The sequence below is a fragment of the Tiliqua scincoides genome, chromosome 6 (genome assembly GCF_035046505.1).
Source record: "Tiliqua scincoides isolate rTilSci1 chromosome 6, rTilSci1.hap2, whole genome shotgun sequence".
NCBI classification, from domain to species: domain Eukaryota; kingdom Metazoa; phylum Chordata; class Lepidosauria; order Squamata; family Scincidae; genus Tiliqua; species Tiliqua scincoides.
Genome location: NC_089826.1, coordinates 102,135 through 123,722, shown reverse-complemented (window position 1 = coordinate 123,722; position 21,588 = coordinate 102,135). Strand labels below are relative to the sequence as shown.

The following is a 21,588-nucleotide window of genomic DNA, read 5'->3' as shown; positions in this document are numbered from 1 at the left end:
GAGGTGAAAAGCGGTGTGCCCCAAGGATCTGTCCTGGGACCGGTGCTCTTCAACCTCTTCATAAATGACCTGGAGACAGGGGTGAGCAGTGAAGTGGCTAAGTTTGCAGACGACACCAAACTTTTCTGAGTGGTGAAGATCAGAAGTGATTGTGAGGAGGTCCGGAAGGATCTCTCCAGACTGGCAGAATGGGCAGCAAAATGGCAGATGCGTTTCAATGTAAGTAAGTGTAAAGTCATGCCCATTGGGGCAAAAAAATCAAAACTTCACATATAGGCTGATGGGTTCTGAGCTGTCTGTGACAGATCAGGAGAGAGATCTTGGGGTGGTGGTGGACAGGTCGATGAAAGTGTTGACCCAATGTGTGGCGGCAGTGAAGAAGGTCAATTCTATGCTTGGGGTCATTGGAAAAGGTATTGAGAACAACACGGCTAATATTATAATGCTGTTGTACAAATCGATGGTAAGGCCACACCTGGAGTACTGTGTCCAATTCTGGTCGCCGCATCTCAAAAAAGACATAGTGGAAATGGAAAAGGTGCAAAAGAGAGCGATTAAGATGATTACTGGGCTGGGGCACCTTCCTTACGAGGAAAGGCTACGGCGTTTGGGCCTCTTCAGCCTAGAAAAGAGGCGCCTGAGGGGGGACACGATTGAGACATACAAAATTATGCAGGGGATGGACATAGTGGAGAGGGAGATGCTCTTTACACTCTCACATAACACCAGAACCAGGGGACATCCATTAAAATTCAGTGTTGGGAGAGTTAGAACAGACAAAAGAGAATATTTCTTTACTCAGCATGTGGTCGGTCTGTGGAACTCCTTGCCGCAGGATGTGGTGATGGCATCTGGCCTGGACGCCTTTAAAAGGGGATTGGACAAGTTTCTGGAGGAAAAATCCATTACGGGGTACAAGCCATGATGTGTATGCACAACCTCCTGATTTTAGAAATGGGCTATGTGAGAATGCCAATGCAAGGGAGGGCACCAGGATGAGGTCTCTTGTTATCTGGTGTGCTCCCCGGGGCATTTGGTGGGCCGCTGTCAGATACAGGAAGCTGGACTAGATGGGCCATGGCCTGATCCAGTGGGGCTGTTCTTTTTCTTTGGGTCTTAAATAAACTTGTCTACCTGGTCCAAGTCTGTGGGGAATCCAGTGGGTTGTCCAGTCTGCAGTTGGAACCACAGGGGTTTGTGCTCTTCTTGGGAGAGGAGGCTTTCCCAAAGGGCCCCTGATTATCCCGATGGTGGCAGTGGGTATCTACCCCCCCCCCCCATTTAAATGCTGACCTGGTAAATCAGTGGAGAACAGGAAGAGCTGTGCTGAGCATTAGGCACTACTCCCCTCGGCCAAGCACCAGCCTACCTTTCAGCAGCACTGCAGCCCCCAGGGCCTCCTCCGAGTCAGGCTGTGTCGCAGCCTCTGCCACACCTCTCCTGCCTGGAGAAGGGATGCATCGGTGGGGAGGCCTCTGGCAATGTCTTCCCACCTGGCCAGCACTGTGTCTGCCCCTACCTTTCTCGCTTGGCATGACTGGAGGAGGCCGGTGGCCTGTTCTCCCCTGGGGGCTATTGGGGCAGTGGACGCCTTCTCCGTCAGGGGCTGAGTTTGCAGGCACAGAGTGTCACTCCACCAAATGCAGGTTCTCACCTTGTCGACCTTTGCCGCGTGGTTCTGCAGCACGGCATACAGGACTTCTTCCGCAGCCCTCAGCTGTGCCGCATCGGAACCTCGGAGACTGTTCAGAACCGAGAGTAGCAGGCTGGTCAGCTGTGCGGTGAAGAGCTGGTCTTCGGGATGCTGGGGACAAGAGCGGTGCCACTCACCGGCCACGGCCAGGCTGCTGAGGGAGACCCCCTGGTTCAGCTGCCAGGGTGCGTCGTGACAACCTGCCCATCAACTTTGGCTCTCCAGGGAATGCCAAACGCCTCCCTCCCAGTGCACTGGTCACGCCTGAGTCTCCCTGGCGGTAGCAGAGCCAGGCTTTGAGCCCATCCACAGGGCACAGTGTCATTTGGCACACTGCCGCACACACACACACACACACACAAAACTGAGGGGAAGTAGATGCCAGTGTCCCTTGGGACTCCACCCACTGAGCAGCACTGTCCCAATGCAGACCTCCTGCAGAGGCCCTGGGCCAGCCAAGAGGCAGTTGGGTGTCAGGTGGCCCAGCTAAGAACTGCCATGAGAGCAGTGGAGCTGATCCACCCTCCCTCGTCCCCCCCTCAGTTTCCAGCCAAGGCTTCCAAAGCTGTTCTCAGTTCTGCCTGGGGTGGAATTTGGCCAGGCAGTCACTACCAACACTTGGCACCTCTCAGGACCCCAGAGGCCGCTGAAATACCATCGCCAGGTGCCAGGTGCCATCCAGTGTCACGAGAGCAGCGCACTCCGCTTCCAGGGGCTTTGAGCTCCGCTTCACAGACCACTTCCACCTCTGCTGCTTGCTCTTCCTTAGCCCTGTGGCAGAGCAGAACGGTGCTGTGCTTACCTGGCCCATGGGGAAGCTGGGGGTCGCGGACCAACACATGCACTGAACGCTCTTCAGGAGGAGGAAGGCGTGAGTTTCGAGAGCTTGTGAGGAAAGGTGAGCCTGCGTTGAAGTATCCCGTGGAAGGGGAGCTTCTGAGCCCTGCAGTGAGTGTGGGGGGTGGGAGCCGTGGGGCCGCAAGAGGGGAGCAGAGGAAGGAGCTGGAGAAACCCTAGTCAAGACCTGGCAGAGAAGCTGTGGGCAGGTGAGGCAGGAAGCCAGGGGCGGGGAAGCTTCTGATCACAGCCAGAGGGGAGAGAGGTGGTGCCCTCAGGAGTGCAAGGAGCGGGCCCACACCAGTGCCAGGCACGGTGGGGAGAGGCCTCCTCAAGAAGCTGGAGAAACGGCTGCGCTGAGCACAGGGGGGCAGGAGGAGGACTTGCAGAGTGCAAGGGGGGGTCTGTGATAAGGGGGGTGCCACTCAGTTTAAGAGGGCCTGATGCTAGGGTGCGGTTTGTGTGTGTGTGTGTGTGTGCAGGGGGGGTCTGGTCAGAGCTCTCCTTTTCCTTCTGCCACTTGGCACCTTTTATGCTGCCATCTGCACCCCATTGGAGGCTGGAGCAGCCTGGCTTAGAAAATCCTTCCCCATGTCCACTGCCTCTGCGATATGGGTCAGCCAGCCCAAGACCCTGAGTGCTGTAGCCAAAACAATCCCTGCCATGCCCCAGGGGCCTTGCTCCCCGGGCCAACTGTGACTGCTTGGCTGAGCCCCCAGCCCTTACCTTTCTGGTGCAGCAGGACCCCGTACAGGCAGCTGACCCCCTGCACTGCAAAGGAGCGGATGTGCAGCACGGAGTCATTGCACAAGGCGAGCAGGACGGCGGTCAGGTGTGCCAGCTGGCTGAACTCCCGGGAGAGCTGTGGAGAGGTGACCAGAGTCATGGCATGTCCAGGGTGGCACTCCGGAGCCAGCTCAACCTCCAACCCGTCTGCTGTGGGCAGTTCTTCTGTGATCGACATGGCAGAGGAAAGGCTGCAGGGCAACCTGGGCGCTGAGTTCCGTCACCCCCGCCCCAGCCAGTGCAGGTGAATCTGGAAGGGCACGGAAGAGCCTGCTGGGCGAAGGGATGTGAAGTGCAGTGTAGCCCAAGCTGGTCCCCCTGCCCAAGGGAGTGTCCTGAATGCCCCCCAAGTTGCACCATGGAGTTGGACCTGTATGTTCCCAGGACCCCACAAGCCACATGGGCCACGCTGGGTCTGCGGTTTCACTGAGCCAAGAGCCCTGGCAGCTCAGTTCCCATCAAAGCCAGGTGGTGGCATTGGGCGCATTTGCCATTTAGTGGCCCACTCACCAGTTTGGGAGGTCCGATGAGAATACCTCTCCACCCACTTCTGTTTCTGCCGTTTGGCCACCTGCCACTTCCCCTGACTTCAGATCCATCTCTGAGCCCGTTAAAAGCACTAGGCTTGAGGGTCTGAGCTTCCCCTGCTGTGGAGCGTGGCCATTTCTTCCTGTCCCTCATCCAGGCACTGATGCATAAGAAAACTCATCCTCTCAGCCTGGGGACTGCCCCAGCACCGTGGGCAGTGAGGGGAGGGTGACCTCTGCCTTGGCTGGAGCCCAGCCTTTGCCTTGCCTCCGGGCCTCCAAGAGAGTTGTGCTGCTCTGCCCAAGTGAGCAAGTGAATGAGAGAGACAGAGCTGCTACCCACCCTGCTGTCCCCTCGTTCTTGCCACAGCCCAGTAGAGCGTGGCAAGGATGGAGCGACTGCAGGCAGGACAGCTGGGGGGGGGGGAGGCAGGGAGGAAGAGTGTGACTGCAAGAGTGTGTGTGACCTGCACTCTGGCCAGGTCTTCCTGCCCTCACCGCTCCATGTGGGGGGAGCTGGGGACAGAGATGCCTTCAGGCACCCTCCTGGAGTAATGCCCTCTGCCCAGGGAAACACTGGCAAGGCAGAGAAATGCCCTGCAAGCTCTCCCACCCACCAGGGCGGTTATCCTTGTCGGTTGGCACTGGACAGAGCATGTGGCCTGCCTACACGTGGCAGACTGGCATGCTAAGCCCAGGAGAGGCAGAAAAAGGTCCCAGCAGTGCTGCGCAGTGGCATCCCCAGCTCTCTCTGCACAGGGAGCCTGGCTGGTTCTTTGCTCTGAGCCGCCTGGGCTGCTGTTCTGTGCTGGTTCTGCCCAAATGACAGAGGCTGGGCTTTGTCAGGCAGAGAATCCATGCTGGGCCGCCAGGGGCCTGCCCTCCGCTACTCACATCCAGGTGGACGTATCCGGCTACAAACTTCAAGAGCCGCATTGCGGCTTCCACAGCTCTCCCTCGCTCGTGGTCCAGTTGCGATGCCATCCATGGCTCCATCAACTGTAAGGCAAAGACAGGCTCAGCTGGCGTGCCCTGCCCTGCTCCAGGCCCAGATGCAGTCAGCACAGGATAGTTGGCCAAGGTCCACTGACCCCTCTCTGGCCCCCCAGTGCCAGCGATATCACCTGCAGACAGGCTCTGGGGTGATGCGTGTAGAGACTCCTTTCCTGGCCATGCTCTTGCTCCAGAGGTTTGCCTTCCAACTCGGCAGAGTTAACCAGGGCCACAACTCCACCAGAGTGGGGACTCTGACCCACGTGAGCACCAGCATTTCTGCACTGCCCAGAAGGGCCTGTGCCCAGGAATCAACAGCTCACGAGCACACCCCTGACACCACTGGCCGCAGAGTCATTTTGTGTAGTCCCAGTATAGATATCATGGGAGTGTGGCTTTCGGGGGGTTCTGGGGACCAGCATGACTCCCTCCAACATTTCTGTGAAGGCGATTCTCCTGCCGTGCCCCAGGCCTGCAAGAGTGCGCGCCCCCTGCCTCGATCTCCTTGTGCATGGCACTCCCTCCTCTGCACCCTGACAGACCCCCCCCCCCCCGCGCCTACCTCCAGCATGTTCCTGAGCTCACTGGGGCGTGGATTTTCCAGCAACAGGCTTTGCAGCATCTCCTGCAGGCTGTTCATGGTCTGCTGGTAGAGCTCCTGAAATACAAGGCTAGGATTTCGTTTTATTCCATGGTGTAAGGGTTGCATTCATAGCAGTCAGTTCCAGGGGAGCGGAGTGCTCAAGCCAACTGGATGGAGGTTTGGTTCAGGCTTCAGGCCTAGCTGAGTTACTGTGAAAAGTCTTCAGAATTCCTGTGATGTCATCAAGAAGCCCCAAAGCATGGGGGGGGGGAGCACTTGGCAAAGACAGGATGGGGAAGGGAAGAAAAAACACAGGCAAGCAAAAGGGTGAGGACGGCAAAGCCTGAGTCTGGCCAAGCAGGCAGTCCGGGAGTGGTCGTTCCCCAGAAGAGGTGGCAGGGGGAAGAGGAGGCACCCTCTCCACAGGCTCTGGCTCTGCTCTCGCCTCCCCTGTCCTGCTGCAGACCTAGTGCAGGGCACACCCAGGGCCAAGGCTGGCCACCAACTTCTGAAGGCTTTTCTCACAGGGCTTGAATTGAATGGTGACTGGCTGACCTGCCTGTGCTTTGGAATCTTGACTTTGGACCTGCATGAAGTCCTTTGACTCTTCAGTGTTTGCAAACTTCTCAACAAAGGCTTTAGCCATTGTGCCCAACTGCTTTCTGGTTCAAGTGGTGGGACTCCGGGAGAGAGGGCTGGTGGGGCAGTTGCTTACCAACCCTTGGCCAGAGGCAGGCCATTGTCTACATAATGACAGCACCCCACCTTGCAGGAGGCCAGGGGAGAAGGTGAAGTCCTGGCGCAAAGGATGGCCCTGAACCCCAAAGTCAGACAGAGGACCCTGGCGGTGCCTGTCTGGCAGCTGAGTAGAGCAGGCAAGCAGGTGGCAGCCCTCCCGCCTGCGAGCAGCACAAATGATGCCCCACTTCAGCCTCACCTGCAATCTTCGGAGGGCCCAGTCCTATCCAGCTTTCCAGTGCTGATGCAGCCACGTCAACTGGACATGTGCTGCATATTGTGTTGGAGGGGTGGTCACTCATGGAGACCTCAAAGTCAGGGGATGTTTGTTCCCTTACTTGGGGGCTGCATTGCGATTGCAGTTGAACAGGACTGGGCCCTGAGTCTCTTGGCCAGATCTGAGTGAAGACCGAGTGTCTCTCTGATGGGTTGTCTTTTTAGCATGACTGAAGTGGTTCCATGTGGGGTGTGCATTTTGGTGGCGTTCATCTCCATGCCATTGAAATGAACCAGTGGAGATAAGGAAATCAGGAGTGTTGGCTTTGCAAGAGGCAGGGCCTCAGCCCAGCAAATGCAGGTGTGACCAGGAAGTGGAGGGATGGGAGTTCCCACGCAAAGGCATTTGATGCTCTTGCCAGAGTTCCCAACCTGGGGCTGTGAGCAATGACACCAAAAAGCATCCCTCCCCCGTCCCCATCAGAGCTTGCAACCAGCACCAAGGAAGCAGATTCTGGGCTCCACAGGCGCAGCAGCAGAGGGGTGCTCACCTGGACATCAGCTGCCTGCTCATCCATGCAAGGCTTCCCACTCAGGCTCTCCAGGGGGGCCAGGCAAAACAGGCTCCTGAAAGATGTGCGGAGCAGGCTGGACTTCTTCTCTGTCTCTAGCAGCGGCTTCAGTTTGCTGATGAAAGGGAAACGCACCAGCGATTTAGAGGCACTGAGGAAGGGTGACACTGCTCCGGTAGTCCCAGCAGCATCCTCAGGGCCAGGGGAGCTTCAGCCCCACAATCTGCAAAGAGCGCAACGTGGAGAGTTCTCTGCGGGGGTGGGGAGACTACTGCCCAGATAACCACAGGGCAGTGGGTGATTTGCTGTGCCAGGCTTGGTCTCCAGTACCTCCATTTAAAGAATCTCAAGAAGGTTCTCTGCCATTGGAGAGCTGAGAGTGGTGGCCAATCATGAGAGGGCCTGGGCTTGCTGGACCAACAGTCCTATCTGAGGACCCCAACTTTTCAGAACTGATGCAGCTGCAATGCAGCCCCAAGGTAAGGGGACAAATGTTCCCTTGGCTTTCAGGATCCTCAGGGGACCAGTGGTTCCGAAACGGTGAGCTGAACGATCTCCACTGGTGGGGGTCCAGCACCTCTGTCAGCAGACTGTTCCACGGCTGAACAGTTCATACTGTCAGGAAGTTCTTCTTCACATTTAATCAACATCTCCCCTGCTGCAGTTTAAGCCCATTTGACCCCACCCCACCCTCTGGAACAAACCATGAACCGATCCCCCCATCTCCGCACAACAGCGACAGTTATCCGCAGACACTGACGTCGCCTGCATTGTCATGCTGGCTTTTTGATAGGAACAGACCTCAGAAAGGACTGTTTGCTGCAGGACTCATGCTGGCTTCTGCTTCAACGGCTAGCGTGTTCCTCTGGAAGGGAGTGACGGGTGGAAAGGGAGTGGCCAGCATCTCCTGGCAGAGCCGCGAGGTAGACCAGCCCTGCACACAGGAGCCATCCAAGGGAACTTGGAATAGAACTTTGCTGAATGGGGCTGGCTTTGGAGACGGGCCTGGGGAAGGCACCCTGGAAATGCTCGTTCTGGCTGAGTGCTGCCCATTCCCTGACCGTTAAGCCATTTCTGCCCAATGTTGCAGATACACAACGGGGATCAAATCTGTACACCTGTGGGCTGGGCAGAAATGGGTTAATCAGCACTTGGCCAGGCTTCAGCTGCATGAAAGTCACAGCCTGGCAGGCCCCGGACTCTGGGTTGTGGTCACAGAGACTGATGGTCGCCACAGCTGCTGCTCTTCTGAGGCACAACTTGGTGCAAGGCTGTCCCTTTTGGAGCCATAGGCCGCAAACAAGCACACAAGTCCTGCCCTCGCTCCATGGCAGTGCTCTGAGGACACCGAGGTTGGCCCAGGCTTCAAACTGCCTCGTCCCCCATTCTGGCCAGAGTTTGGGGTCCTGCTTACCTCATCCTTTCCCTCTTGAGTGCACATCGGTGCCCCTGGACTGCCTGGCTTCCCAGGAGAACGATAGCTGAGCCTTCCCAGATCCCGCTGAGCTTAGCCCCCACCCTGGTGACTGGTCCAGTCAGCCCACCCAGATCGGGGCAGACATCTGAACTACCCAGCAGGTTCGGTCCCTGGCTGCCTCTCTGGGGAGGAGGGTTCCTGCCTGGGTCTCTGCAGAGCTGCCGCCAGGCAGTGGGGCAGACCTAAGCTGGAGATGGGCAAGGGGCTGAGTGGGCAGGATCCCAGGGTGCTTCCTGCCTCCACTACCTGAGCTCTTTGATGATGTACATGGCGTCCTGGAGCACTGTGTTAGCCAGCAGGTGGGTGGGCTCCTGTTCAATCAGCACCTGTCAATCAGCACACGGAGAAGGGAGGGGTGTGGGCAGCATGCTGGGATTCTTCAGGAGCCACTTCCAGCATCACTGGTCTTTCCGCCTGTCACTGAGATCTCCCTGAACGCGAATGCTGGAAGATGCTCAGCCTTCTGGGCAGGTTTCTGAAGGACGAGGCCTTGCAGGTGAGGGGTGAGCTGCTCCCCTTGCAAGGATCCCGTTACTGTCTCTCTCTCAGCAAGTGCTGCTGCTGGTGTGTCTGGGAGTTCCTTCTGATGGCTTCAGCGCTGCCTGAAGTGGCGCTCCAGAGAGGAGGCTGTTCTGGCGCAGGAGTGTGTGTGTGGTTTGCCACTGAATGTGAGCAGGTGTACTAGCGACTCCTGCAGTCCTGCTCCCATGTGCACCTAAGCTGCAGAGGAAACTGTGGCCAGCCCATAGCTCCCCACTGAGCTGCAAGCAGAGCAGCAGTGGCCACCCAGCCAGCCCTGTCCACTCTGTGGCCTCTCAATGAGGCCCTGGCCACAGGCACAGCTCATGTTTCTCCCAGTGAAGGAAAGAGACTGTGTGGATGACTGGCGGGAACAGCAGCCTCTGTCAGTCCTTGCAACATGTTCCCAGTGGTGTAGCTGAGGCATCTGGGACCCAGGGCACAAGCATGTTTTATACCCCCATAGGACAAAACTCGGGAGTAATTGCAATGATGTGATGACATCACCACCAATTACTTCCAGGTTACAGTGCACGCGGAGCTGTTGCGCACTTGATGACACTCAACTGAATAGGAGTTCTAGTATCAGCTCTGATTAGTATTAAGACTGTTGACGTCCTGCTTTTCAACCAAAAGTTCACAAAGCTGTTCCCGGACAAAATCAGATGACAAAATGATTCCCTCTCCCAAAAGGGCTCACAGTCTAACAAGGTGCAGAAGAGCCCCAGCAAACAGCCACTGGAAGAGACACTGTGCTGGGTGAAGAGGCAGTTCTTCTCCCCTGCTAAAACTAGGAGGAACACACTTGGGAAAGGGCCTCTTACCCAGTTCTCAGGGTGGCTGTATCAGGATATGGAGACATGAGAGCAGACTCACAGGAACACCTGACTGGGCCCATGAACACCGTGATCATGATGACACCTCATTGCCTCTTGGAACAGTCAGGGCGCAATCCTAACCCCTTGTGTCAGTGCTTTCCAGCACTGGCATAGCAGTGCCAATGGGACGTGTGCTGCATCCTGCAGTTGGGTGTCACTCATGGAGGCCTCCTCAAAGGAAGGGAATGTTGGTTCCCTTATCTCAGAGCTGCACTGCCCTCATGTCAGTGCTGGAAAGCTAGAAAGCACTGACACAAGGGGTTAGGATTGCACCCTCAGTCTCATTGGTCAGTTCTGAGTTAAGGAAATCCACTTTTGTTGCATAAGGCAGCTGTGTTTTCCTTCTGTTACTTGGCTGTAACGTCTGATACAATACAGACAATTCAATGCATTCAACTGATGGAACAATGTATAACACGATGGTATTATTTGTACCAAGGACCAAGGTTTTAACAGTTTTGGCCACTAGTGTCAAGCTCCCTCGACACTCCCTCAAAGCCTGGCATCTGGGGCAAGGTACCCCCCTTCCCCTCTGTTTTGGAATTGCGGAAGGTACTGCGAGGGGATAGGATGTGGTGTCAGCAGTGGCCCTTTAATCTGGGGAACGTATGGTTAAGGCCTGGGCTTTCAGCACAGGATGTGCTGCACCACTGCAGCCACGAGAGGCAGCAAGGTCTTCAGGGATAGCAGCAGCACCTCCTGCAGGGAGAGTTTGTGGGCTGTAGGAGGAAAGACTTGCCGGCTTATTGGACTGACTTTTTGGCACACTCGCTCATGGACTGGTGGACAACCAACGAACTAGCCTGCTGACTGACAAACTGGCTACGGACTAATCCCATAGAGACTGCTGCGGTGGTGCTGCTCTACCTGAAAGGGCTGCTGCCTTAGGAACTGGGGGGAGGGACCTGCAGCCCCACAGGCAAGCGACCCTTTTTGCTGGTGCTGGGGTAGTGGTAGCTTTTGTGCTTGAGCTGGGGGAACTAAGTAGTTTAAAGTGGGCATGAGTTCTTTAGGCAAAGCTGAGTACAGGAATTTGGCAAAACACCTCCTGAGCTACACCACTGCATGTTCCTGAGGAGCAGCTGGCAGAGAAGTAGTGGTCCTGGTCACTGTGCTGCCTGGGGTGAGCCTAGAAGCCCCCCCCCCCCAGGTCTCAGAAGGCCTTCTAATGGCCTTCTCACTTCTGGTTTTCCTCCAAAATCTGGAAGTGACGTTTTAAGACCCTCCGGTGGCCTTAGAAAGCCTTAAAAGAGTCAGGGAGGCTGCATGCACCTCTCTGGTCCACAGAATGCCTCTGGAGAGAGAGGTAGTGGTGGCCCTCAGGGCAGCATGGCTGGGGGATGCCGCCCCCCACTGTGCCACCCAGGAGCACTTGCACCCTTGGACCCCTTAGGTATGCCACTGCAGCAGAGAGACCCTGGGCTCTCTCACCAGCCCCCGCCGCTTCCCACTCTCAACCTGTTCTCAATGCATTGTGAGCACTTACAATCAGGCACTCCACGAGTGGCGCTTTCATGCGCAGCTGCATCCCCTGTGCTTTCCCAGTTGCAGCAATGGCCTCCAGGAACATCAGCACAGCGATCAGAAAGCTCTTCTTCAGGTTGGTGTCCTAAACCCAACCAAGAGCAGAACAGGAGCCTTTAGTGACCAAATGGATCAGAAGCACCCTCTGCAGGAGCTCTGGGCAGCAGCAGTTCACCAAGGACTCACTGGGGATCAAGCCTAATTAAGGAGGCAAAATGGTTTTCAATACTTTCAATGCACTTCTTAGGCCGACCAGGGAGAAGTCCTGCCTTCCTAGAGGCAAGTCCTCCCTTTCTCATGCACACAGGAGGGCTGCCTCTCCCAAGGTGATGGGCGTGACAAGTAGTGCCTCAGAATGACTCAGGTGTAACCTGAAGATAACGAACCCTGATGGGGGTAGCCCATCCATGTAGGAGAGTGAAAGCAGTGCCAATGCAAAGTTACCCCTATTTGGCCCAGACAGGATATTGTTTGCTTTGGCCCTGTAAATAGCATGGGGGGGGGGCAGGAATGGGGTTTGCTGCAGCAGATTCATAGAGTTGGAAGGGGGTCAACAAGATGATCAAGTCCCAGTCCTCACCCATACAGGTTGTGGGCAGTTACGCTATCCCTAACAGGTGGCTGCCCAGCCCCTGCCTAGCAGCCTCCAGCGATGAGGCGCTCCCACCTTCTGAAGAAGGCTGTTTCGAGGCCAGTGTCTCCATCTGAAAGTCCTTCCTCTGCTACCCCTTTGTAATGTAAATCAGTTTGACCTGATCCTCCCCTCCAGAGCAACGGAGAACAAATCTGCTCCATTTCCCACATGACAGATATTTGTAGGTAGTTGTCATGCCCCCTTTTAACAGCCCCCTCCCCAAATTCAACACGTCCAACCCCTTCAACCCACCTTCAGAGGTCCTGGTTTCCAGCCCCCTCTTCGTCCCAGCCCCCCATCCCTGGACCTGCTCCAGTTTGTCAATGCCCCTCTTAACCTGTAGCATCCAGCACCCTGGGGTGAGCCTTCGCTGCCAAAGTCCCCACCAGGATCCTCACAGCCCCAGCACGCACTGTTTGGCCTGGAAAATCCCTTCCAGGGACACTGTGCTATCGGGACTGCAGTGAGAGGTGGGAATAAGCCCTCTGCTCTTTGCTGCTGCCTCGGTCTGGATCAGGCACTCTGAGCAGGTCTGTTTGGAGGAAGAAACGCAAGCCTGCCCAGACTCAGGAGGTGACGACAGCCAGGCCAAGTTTGGAGCTTCTATTGCAGACAGAAAGCTGCTGCCTGACTGGCCACGGGCATAAGTCAGCATGTGGACCTGACACCAACCATGAGGTGCAGAGGCAACAATGTTCACCGTACCCCTGGATTGACGGTGAAACACGCGATCATCTTGGCCAGAATAAACTCCACCCGAGGAAGGAGCTCATCTTTCACACCCAGGGCCACACGTCCATAGCAGAGCAGCAGGGTGTTCCACTTGTAGCCCTGTGGGGAAAGGCAAACAGCAGCATCTGTCTGGGAGGGTGCACAGGAAAGCTAGAACCCTTCAGGCACGGAGAGAAGAAGGGCTCGGCTGGTGCGCACTGTTCCAAGTTGCGCCACTATCCCCGTGCCTGACAGATATGCAGTGAGCAGGGGTGTCATGGCTGGGCCAGGCCCGTGCAGTGTCCCTGGCCAGAGGGAGTGCTCACGTGGCGACCAGACACAGCAGAGGGCGGAGTGCCTATGCCCTGAGGGGATGTTGGCAGGTGCAGCTCAACATGGAAGGGGTTAAGCAGCCGCACTTGCCAAAGTCTCCTCTTCCATGTAATGGTGCAGAATCGACACTCTGTCCTCCATGGCATCTGGTCACCCTAACCCTAACCCTAACCCTAACCCTAACCCTAAGGCCGCGAAAGTCATCCACGCGTGCCGGATCCAGGCGGCAGAGTGCCGAAGGAGCGGAGAGGGAGAGCAGCGGCAGCAACTGCGACAGCAGTACGTGGACACGCAGCAAAGGCGGGAGCGGGCGCTGCGGCAGCGACTCTACGACGCGGCCATCGGCGAGGAGCTCCGGCAGGCGTGGCGCCAGCGGCTGCTGAGGGGCAGCGTCCTCTCGAGCTACCGCCTCGACCGGGAGGCGGAGAAGCAGGCGTTCGGCGGCGGGCGCGACGCCGAGATCCCCTTCAGCCTGCGGGAGCTCCGCTGGCGGGCCTACCACCAAGTCCTCCTGGTGGGCGGCACGCAGCCCTGGCTCCCTGGGGAGCGGCAGACGTGTCCCAGCTGCCGGGCAGTGCGGGAGACCGTGCAGCACTACGTCGCCGACTGCCCGACGGCGCAGCGGCTCTGGCGGACGGTGGCGGCCGTCCTCCGGTGGCCGGCCCTCCAGCAGCAGCACTGGGAGACCGTCGTCTCGGGGCTGGAGCCGAGGCAGCAGCAGCAGCAGCAGCAACAGCAGACCAACGCGGCAGAGGCAGCGGAGACGGCAGCAGAGACGGCGGCGGAGACGGCGGCGGAGACGGCGGCAGTGACGGCGACCAGGACGGCGGCAGCGACGGCAGCGGGGCCGGCGGAACCAGCGCGCAGCGGACCGGCGGGCGTGCCCGTGCCGTGGGCCGTGGTGAGGCTCACCAACCTCTATGTGCTGCTCGCCCGGGGGCTGCACAGGGAGCGGGAGGCGCGGGACGCCCGGCGGCGAGCGCCCACCGCCCCGTGGGGGGACTTTGTCCTGCAGAGACTCAGGAACTGTGCGCTGTGGGAAAAGGACAATCGGAGGGATGCGGAGTGGTGGAGGCGGCGCTGGCGGTGGCTGAGTCGCTTCCCGAACCCCATCACCTGAAAGACTGGGTTGCGGGGCCCCGAACTGAGCAAATAGCCCAGCAACAGCAGCAGAGACCAGACTAGTAACTGAAGAAAGGAAGATGGGGTTCTTGATTGTTTTGCAGGGGGGAGGGCAAAAAGGACTGGGGACAGTTTAGCGTCAAGTTTAAAAGTGTAAAAAGTGTATAAAGTGTAAAAAGTTGAAAAGTTTTAAAAGTTAACAGTTGAAAAGTTTTAAATGTTTTAAATGTTGAAAGTTGAAAGTTTTAAGTTGAAAGTGTAAAGATTTAAAGTTTATTGAAATGTGGGGGACCCTGTGTATGTTCTGTGGGGGGGAGGGGTTTTATGGTCTCTGTAATTGAGTGCTGAATTTCAGTTTCTGTATGTGAAATGTTATCATTGCGGCCATGCCGTGTCTGTAATTTGATTTGTAGAAGGGTTTTCCAATAAACTGCCTAAACTGCCTAAACTGCCTAACCCTAACCCTAACCCTAACCCTAAGGCGCTCCTCTGCACCACCACAGCACGCCAGACCTCTGCCATTGTCCTCCCCAGCTGGTGGTCCCCTCCTGTCCCTGGAAGAGCAGACCAGGGACTGAGCGCAGGGAGGCGGTTGCTCCAAGCAGCCCCAGAGCGCCAACTTGCCTGGACCTCCCCACAGGAGGATGGTGTCTCCTCTCCTGACAGGGGAAGGAAATGGTTAGCTCTTGCTGGGGAGGAGGGAGGAACCGATGGAGCCTGCTTTCATCAAGGGCTTTGAACAGGGATGTGCAAAATTACCATTTCTTGGTAAAGAAATGCTCAGTGGGCTGCAAATCCAGAGAGGGCTGCAGGAAACATTCAAATTACTTACAGTGGTTTCACAAGGTCTTAGTGGGGAGGGGCAGGAGACATGGGCATTTGCCTCTCCATCCCGCCTGATAAGGAACCCAAAGACTGCTTGTTTCAGGCACAGGGAGGGTCCCTCTCACCCCCACCCATCCCAAACAGCTCAGGCAGAGTAGAGTGCAGGCAGTCTGGGGCAGGGACATGCAAGGCTGGATTCCCAAGGTGAAGCAGTGCTGATCAGAGAGCTTGTAGCCTCTGTGGTGGAACCGCCAGTTCTGTTGGACTGAAGGTTATGGCAGGAGGACATCTTGGGTGTGGCCCAACCTAAACTGAGCCCTGGTTGTGTGACCAGGAGAGGTCCAGATCGACTCAACTTGGAAAGCAGTGAAAGTGCTAAGCTGTGGCTGGTTAACTGTCATTGTCATTGCCAAAACTCTGGCTTTGAAGTCCCGCCGCCAAGGGCAGCTGTGACAGAAAGAGAAGGTGGTCAAAGAGAAGAGCTTGCATGTCAGAACGTACATTTCTGGAGGACACTGGCCAAGTGACAGCCTGACTTGTGAGGGAGCTTCCAAGTGAGCCTGTGCTGGGTCAGTGGCCTAATGGTCATCTCTAGCCCACAATGTCCCCACCAGCTCTGCTTACAAGAGAAGTTTCCTTTCTGGGGCTTCCAGGGATAGATTTTCTTTCTTTCTTTTATTTCTCTAGACATTTATGGCCCACCTTCTGGTCCCTAAAGGGACCTTCAAAGCCATTTTAAAAAATCATGAAACATAAAGAAGGTGCGATGTAGAAGCCTGTCAAAGATGTAACAAGTCAGAGAAGCAGCCAGGAGTCTTGTGGCACCCTGGAAGCCAGCGGTCGGTGCCGTAGACTAGCCTCCTTCCTCCAATGCACAAAAGATCCCCCCAAGCCCCTGGAGCTTCATGTTTCCCTGAGAATGCCATACTTTACAAAAGGATTGTCAACAAAATGCCATCTCTGCTGCAATGCAAACCGAGGCAGACTTCCCACCAGGGCTGCAGCAGACGACCTGGGCAGGATACCTGACTGGCTTTTGCCTCAGAGTCTTCCTGGACATCGTCACCTTTGCTGAAGTCCTCCAGTGCCTTGAAGACCTCATCCAGGTGGCGCGCTGCAGCCAGGCCCACGGCAGAAGCAATGCCCTGGAAGGAAGGAGTGACGGGCTTGGTACCAAAGATGCAATTCCTCCAAGTGGGCTGACTTCTACACACGGAGGGACAGGCAAGCTTTCTGACAGCACAAACCTAACCATGTCTACTCAGAAGTAAGTCCCGCTGTGTTCAGTGGGACTTACTCTCAGGAAAGTGAGTTTAGGATTGCAGGCTGAGTTACCCAGGTATCTTCCCTGGGCATAATTGAAAGTCGTTGCTTCTCAACCATGTGTCAGAGGAGGCAGTTGCAAGTGTGACCCTTGTGGACACCTCAGTGGTGTGGGGCCAGCAAAGGGCTCTGTACTGCTCAGCTCCCCATCAAAGCCCCATCAAAGGGTTTTTAGGATATACTTCTAAGCAATCTCTTCAGGATGACAAAGAGTCTTCTGGTGGCACCTTGAAAGCTGGCTAGTGCACTTACAGCAGCAGAAGCTTCCAGGGACTGGAACCCACATAGTCAGATGTGATGTAGCCAGTGGTCACCTGAGTAGATGCGAAAGTGGGACCCACCCGGCCCACCAAAGCACCTGTCCCACTTCTTGTGCCTGTCAGTCTTTGTGCAGTTGAGCAACGCTCACTGTTCCTAGAGGTGTGTTTGCCCCACTTCCTTGCCCTCAGGCCCCTCAGGCCTTTTCCTTCCCCTCCTTGGCTCTTTCCTGCCAACTGCCACAGAGGACCCCACCTTGACAGTCTTGCAACCAGGTCTTCCAAGGCCTGCATGGAGTCAGGGCATCAAGGGGGGGGGAGGGAGGGAGGGGAGCAGCACAAGCGAGCCCAGCCGTGACTGACTGCTTTGAGAAACAGGCTGGAGGGGGCTGCCAGCTGCCCTCCGCATCTGCCTGCGGCCTCCTTGGCTGCTTCAGCTGCTGCTCCGTCCCTCCCAGAGAGGGGGAGTAGGCGGCTGCCACCCATCCTTCCCCCCCGCCCTTTCTCCTGCACTTCTGCAGTGGCGGCAGTGCTTGCTCAGGCTGCAGGAGGTGGCAGGCAGGTAGGCAGGCAGAGGGGGAGCTGTGGCGGGGCCAAAGAGTGGCTGGGCGGGCAGCCCTCCTCCTTCTCGCCTGGCTGGACTGGCTGGGCAGCCAGCAATGAGGAACCAGGGGTGGCAGCGATAGCAGCAGCAGCAGCAGGGGAGTGGCACACTGCCACCCGCACACAGACCATTCCCTCCCTGCACTCCAGGGAAGGGGCCACACAAGGGGTGGCGGAGGGTTCACGTGCACTCCCACCCCCGTCAGGTCCACTGGCATTCCTAGGGGGCAAGAGGGGCAACCTCCGGGGGCAGCACTGCCTTCCTTGCCCCCTTCTGGGGTCTTCAGAGAGCCGGAGAGGCCACACACTGCCTCCCTGGCCCTCCGATTGCCTTTTGACACCTCCTGCAGGCCAGTTCTTGGCCGATTTTTGACCTTTGAAGGCCTCAGAAGGCATGCAGCCTCCCTGGCTCTCCGAAAGCCCCCGGTATGGGGAGCTACACTTGATGGGAAGGCGGCACCCCAGCCAGCCTCAGGCAGCACAGGGACCAGGATCGCCAGTGCTCGGGCCAGGTCTGAACAGCGGAGAGAGCAGCAGAGGCAAATGGTAGCTCCTGGCTGTCCTCCCTGGGAAGAACTCCTGGGAAAGGGAGGGAGGGGTTTTTTCTGTGCTGGGATCAGAGGAGGAGGAGGAGGGGGTGGGAGGCATCCAGCCTGCACCCAGTGAGCCAAGAGGAGTGAGGGTTTGTGTGAGGGACAGCGGGGGGGGGGGGTCACGAGGGCAGAGAAGCGGCTCAGAGAATATCTTGGCCCAGAGACTCGCGCACTCTCTCGCTGACCCAGGTGAGCCGTGATGAAGGCTGAGGAAGAGGAGGAAGACAAGGGTGCCACAGGCCGGGAGGGTGCTGGAAGCGCTGCTCCAGCTCTCACAACCAGGCATCTCCGGGCAGCCTTTTCTGAGGGTCTCTTGGGGAAGCTCAGGAGACTTCCGTGCTTGCAGAAGGGGAAATGCTTTGCCTAGGAAGGGGTTCAGGGGTTGGGGGTGCTCCTTTTTTATGGGCGGGGGGGCTCTCCTGCTGCCATCAGCATTCTCCTCCTCCTCATTGCGCTCGCCTTTGCTTCCGAAGGTTGCTTGTGAGACAAGGCCAGGATTTTGCAGAGCTGCTCCTGAACTAGCTGGGAGTCCTCAGAGGTGCGCAGAATGGCCCCGTAGTACTGGTAGAGGAAGACCTGTGTCCAGGAGAAGGAGAGGTGACCTTGAGGACCCCGGGGCTGTTGGGCCAACTCAGTCTCTGCCAGTCACACTGTGGGGCTGCCCATTAGCCCTGCAAGGCATTCTAATTCAGACCTGCCTTTTCCCACCATTATGCAACTCTTTTTCAAGCACCCTTGAAGGTCTTGACCAGTACCCCTGGGGGTCCACGTGTCCCAAGCTGGGACCTCTGCCCCGGAGGAGCCCCGTCACAGCCCCCCCATTTTCAGTCTGATTTCACTGTAAGTTGGGTTTTCTGCTGGCCGCCTCAGGATGAGGTCTCCCAACGAGGTTCTAGCTGCGGCCTGGAGTTCTTGCTGGGCCCTCTGCCTGGCTTGCTCAGGCACAAGCCCCCTGCGGCTGGAGAGGAAGGGGCTCTGCGGCTCTTCTCATCATTGCTTGCCTTACTTTCTTGCTGCTGTGTTTCATATATCGTTAGGCACTCTGGCTGCCCTTTCTCAAGGAGGGGCGAATGCATTTTAACCATATAAGGTTTTCAATTTCCTGGGTTCCTATCCAGAGTGGGTCACGTGCCCCTATTGCAAATCAGGGGGCCGAGAAATGCCACCCAGTGAGATTCCTGGCAGGGGCAGAAGGCTGTCGATGGCCCTTCACTGACTCCCATATGAGGCAAGTGGGTTCCCAGCCTGAATGCTGACTGGCACAGGGCGGAGAACAGGCTGTGTCAGTTGCACTTGCTCGATCAGGACGTTGCAGCAAGGAGCAGGGATGACGCCCTCCCCGGGACCTGAGGCAGTGGCCCTGCAGGGGAGAAGGTCCTGGGCAGGAGTGCGAGAGCCAGGAGGCAGGGAGAGGCGCAGCCACGCAGGGCGCAGAAGGTGAGGACCAGGAGAGGGCAGCAGGCAGACGGGCAAGGGTGGAAGTCTGGCCCTCCCTAACGAGGAGAAGAGAAGCGATGCGGGAGGCCAAGAGAGTGTGAGGAGCGTATGGGCAGCAGCCTTGAGGGGAACTGGAAACATTGGGATTCAGAGTTGGTGGGGCTGTGCAGGCTGCTCCGCCAGCGCTGCTTACTCCTGAGGTTTTGCAAGCATGCTTTATGGCACATTTGCAACACCTTTGGGCAATGCGGTGGCCACTGCACTAGCTGAGGAAGAAGTTAAGATTACACCATAATCTGTGGAACTCCTTGCCACAGGATGTGGTGATGATGCATGGCGTAAATGCCTTGAAAAGGGGATTGGACAGATTGATGGAGAAATGTCCATAGCAGGTTACAAGCCGTAACAGGTATACAGAACCTCCTAGTCTTGTAAGTATCCTGTCTTTGCTCTGTGCTTCTGACCTGCCTTGGCCCAGTATGCTTGTGGGTCCTGCTGTGTGTTTCTGTTCATCTTCTAGACCCTTATGGGTTCTTCCCATGCTGGTGGGACCTCTGGATTTGCCCCTCCAGAGCGGCAAGGGCTTGCCCTGCGCCTATAGACATGGGACTCTCTTGGCCTCTGTCCACCAGTTACCTTGCAGAGGACTACAGCAGGGTTACTGAAGCAGTGGGCTCCAAGCCACCCAAGTCAAGGGAGGCCAGCAGGGTGGGTCTGGATTCAGACTGCACACTTGCACCAATAGTTGCCTTTTTGTGCTGCCGCCAATACCCTATTTCCCTTCCTGGCCTTGTGGGGTCTACTTGGACTTGCACCTGCAAAATCACTGGCACACCAGACGCACCTGGTCTGGCACAAGCAGACCCATCCAGGCAGAGAATGCTTAGCCTGGGAGGAGACCCCTGGGACTGCGCCCCCCGCAGGATGCAGTGCACGCTGAGCACCCCTCCAGTGCTTAAACCAGGTCCTGGTGCCCTGCAGGGCAGCCACATATACTTCCTTAGTTCACCTGGAGACGGCAGTCCTTTGGAAGCCCAGCCGTAAGGCAAACCCGCTGGTGCAGAAGGGAGGAGAAGCACTGCAGAGCCCCCAGGACTGCTGCTCCGTTCACCTCCTCGGGACTCGGGACAGGCGGGCTGTGCCCTTTGCGAGGAACCCAAGTGAGGTGGCAGCCCCCCCCCGCATTGTGGCTTTCTTGCCACAGGACTTGTGCTCTCACTCACCATCTCAGGGGAGCTGCCCGTTGGCTCTGCCTTCGCCAACTCCTGGCAGAGCTCCTCGCAGCAGGCCTTGTCGGTGACGTCAATCAGGAGCCGCTCCACAAACTGCCAGAAAGCACAGTGGGAACAGGCGTGCTGCGCCCTGGAGGCCAGAGCAGGCACTGCCTCCAGCTGAGACCACAAGTCACAGGGGCACACAGGGGAGTGATAAAGGGTCAGGCACCCCTGTGGGGAGTGGGGCCTCCCAGGAACTCTGCGCCTGCTCCCCCAGGACTGCTTGGCGGCTGGAGGAGGCCTGCTCTCTTGCATACCAGCGCTGACAGCTTGGCTTCAGCATCCGCATCCTGAGAACGTGGGGCCGGCCCTTCACTTCCGTGGTGACTTGGTCTGGCTATTGTCTGCTGTGTCCTGCCCTCCCCACTCGTGGCTTGCCACAGTTCAAGTTTCAACACACACACTCTCTCTCTCCCCTGCCCTGGAGAAGGCTCTGCCAAAGGCCTGGGGCACAGAGTGTCAGCGCAATCAAGGCCCATTTGCTGGCCCTCACTTGGAGGCACTTCCTCTCCTTTGTGCGCCCTCAGCTGCCACGTGGTCTCTCACAAGCCAGCAGTGCTCACCTGACCATGCAACTCTCAAGACACTTGCCAGGCTTTAATCTAGGGGGTCCCTTCTCTTTTGTCCAGCCTCTCTACATACAGCCCCCTACTGTGTCTTGCTTGCCCACTGAGTAGAAGCACAGGCCCCTACCTGCAGGCATCCCTGACAGCCTCGGCCTGCCAAGAACTTGCCATGGAAGGAAACAGCAGGAGGACAGTTGAGACAAGCAGCTGAATCCCTCCCCTGTGGCAGACGATGGGGTTGGTCTTTTGGGGGAGGGGCAGTGGCGGCGGCTCGGTTTTTCTAACTGGATCTGCTGGGCAGACTCCAAGCAGGAGGCTGGAAAAGCTCTCTCTCCCCCCCCCCGTTCCCACCCACACCACCTTCACCTAATTGTGCCTGTGGGCAGCCCGCCCTCCATCATTGCACCTCTTCCAATCACACATAAAACTGTTTGGAGGATCGGCCTCCCCCCATTTGTTCATTGGTTGGGGAGCAGAAATCACACCAGAGGTTGGGCGGGCCAGGCGTGGACCAAGGGCTCGCATCCATGGGGGAGCGCACTGCTGAGCTGTCAAGGCAGGTCTCCC

The 21,588-nt window shown here is 57.2% G+C and overlaps 1 protein-coding gene across 1 annotated transcript in view; it reads right to left on the bottom strand.

The window, feature by feature from the left end:
* LOC136655608 (maestro heat-like repeat family member 5) overlaps nt 1–21,588 on the bottom strand; it is a 67,787-nt gene that overhangs the window by 20,316 nt on the left and 25,883 nt on the right. Inside the window, exons 8-19 of the mRNA XM_066632186.1 lie at nt 20,405–20,506; nt 18,204–18,320; nt 15,994–16,113; nt 12,683–12,808; nt 11,306–11,428; nt 8,669–8,748; nt 6,925–7,060; nt 5,399–5,494; nt 4,738–4,842; nt 3,257–3,392; nt 2,349–2,464; nt 1,655–1,804 (exon numbers count right to left, since the gene is read on the bottom strand). Of these exons, the coding sequence (XP_066488283.1) occupies nt 1,655–1,804; nt 2,349–2,464; nt 3,257–3,392; nt 4,738–4,842; nt 5,399–5,494; nt 6,925–7,060; nt 8,669–8,748; nt 11,306–11,428; nt 12,683–12,808; nt 15,994–16,113; nt 18,204–18,320; nt 20,405–20,506 (1,407 nt within the window). The remainder of the gene's footprint in view (nt 1–1,654; nt 1,805–2,348; nt 2,465–3,256; nt 3,393–4,737; nt 4,843–5,398; nt 5,495–6,924; nt 7,061–8,668; nt 8,749–11,305; nt 11,429–12,682; nt 12,809–15,993; nt 16,114–18,203; nt 18,321–20,404; nt 20,507–21,588) is intronic.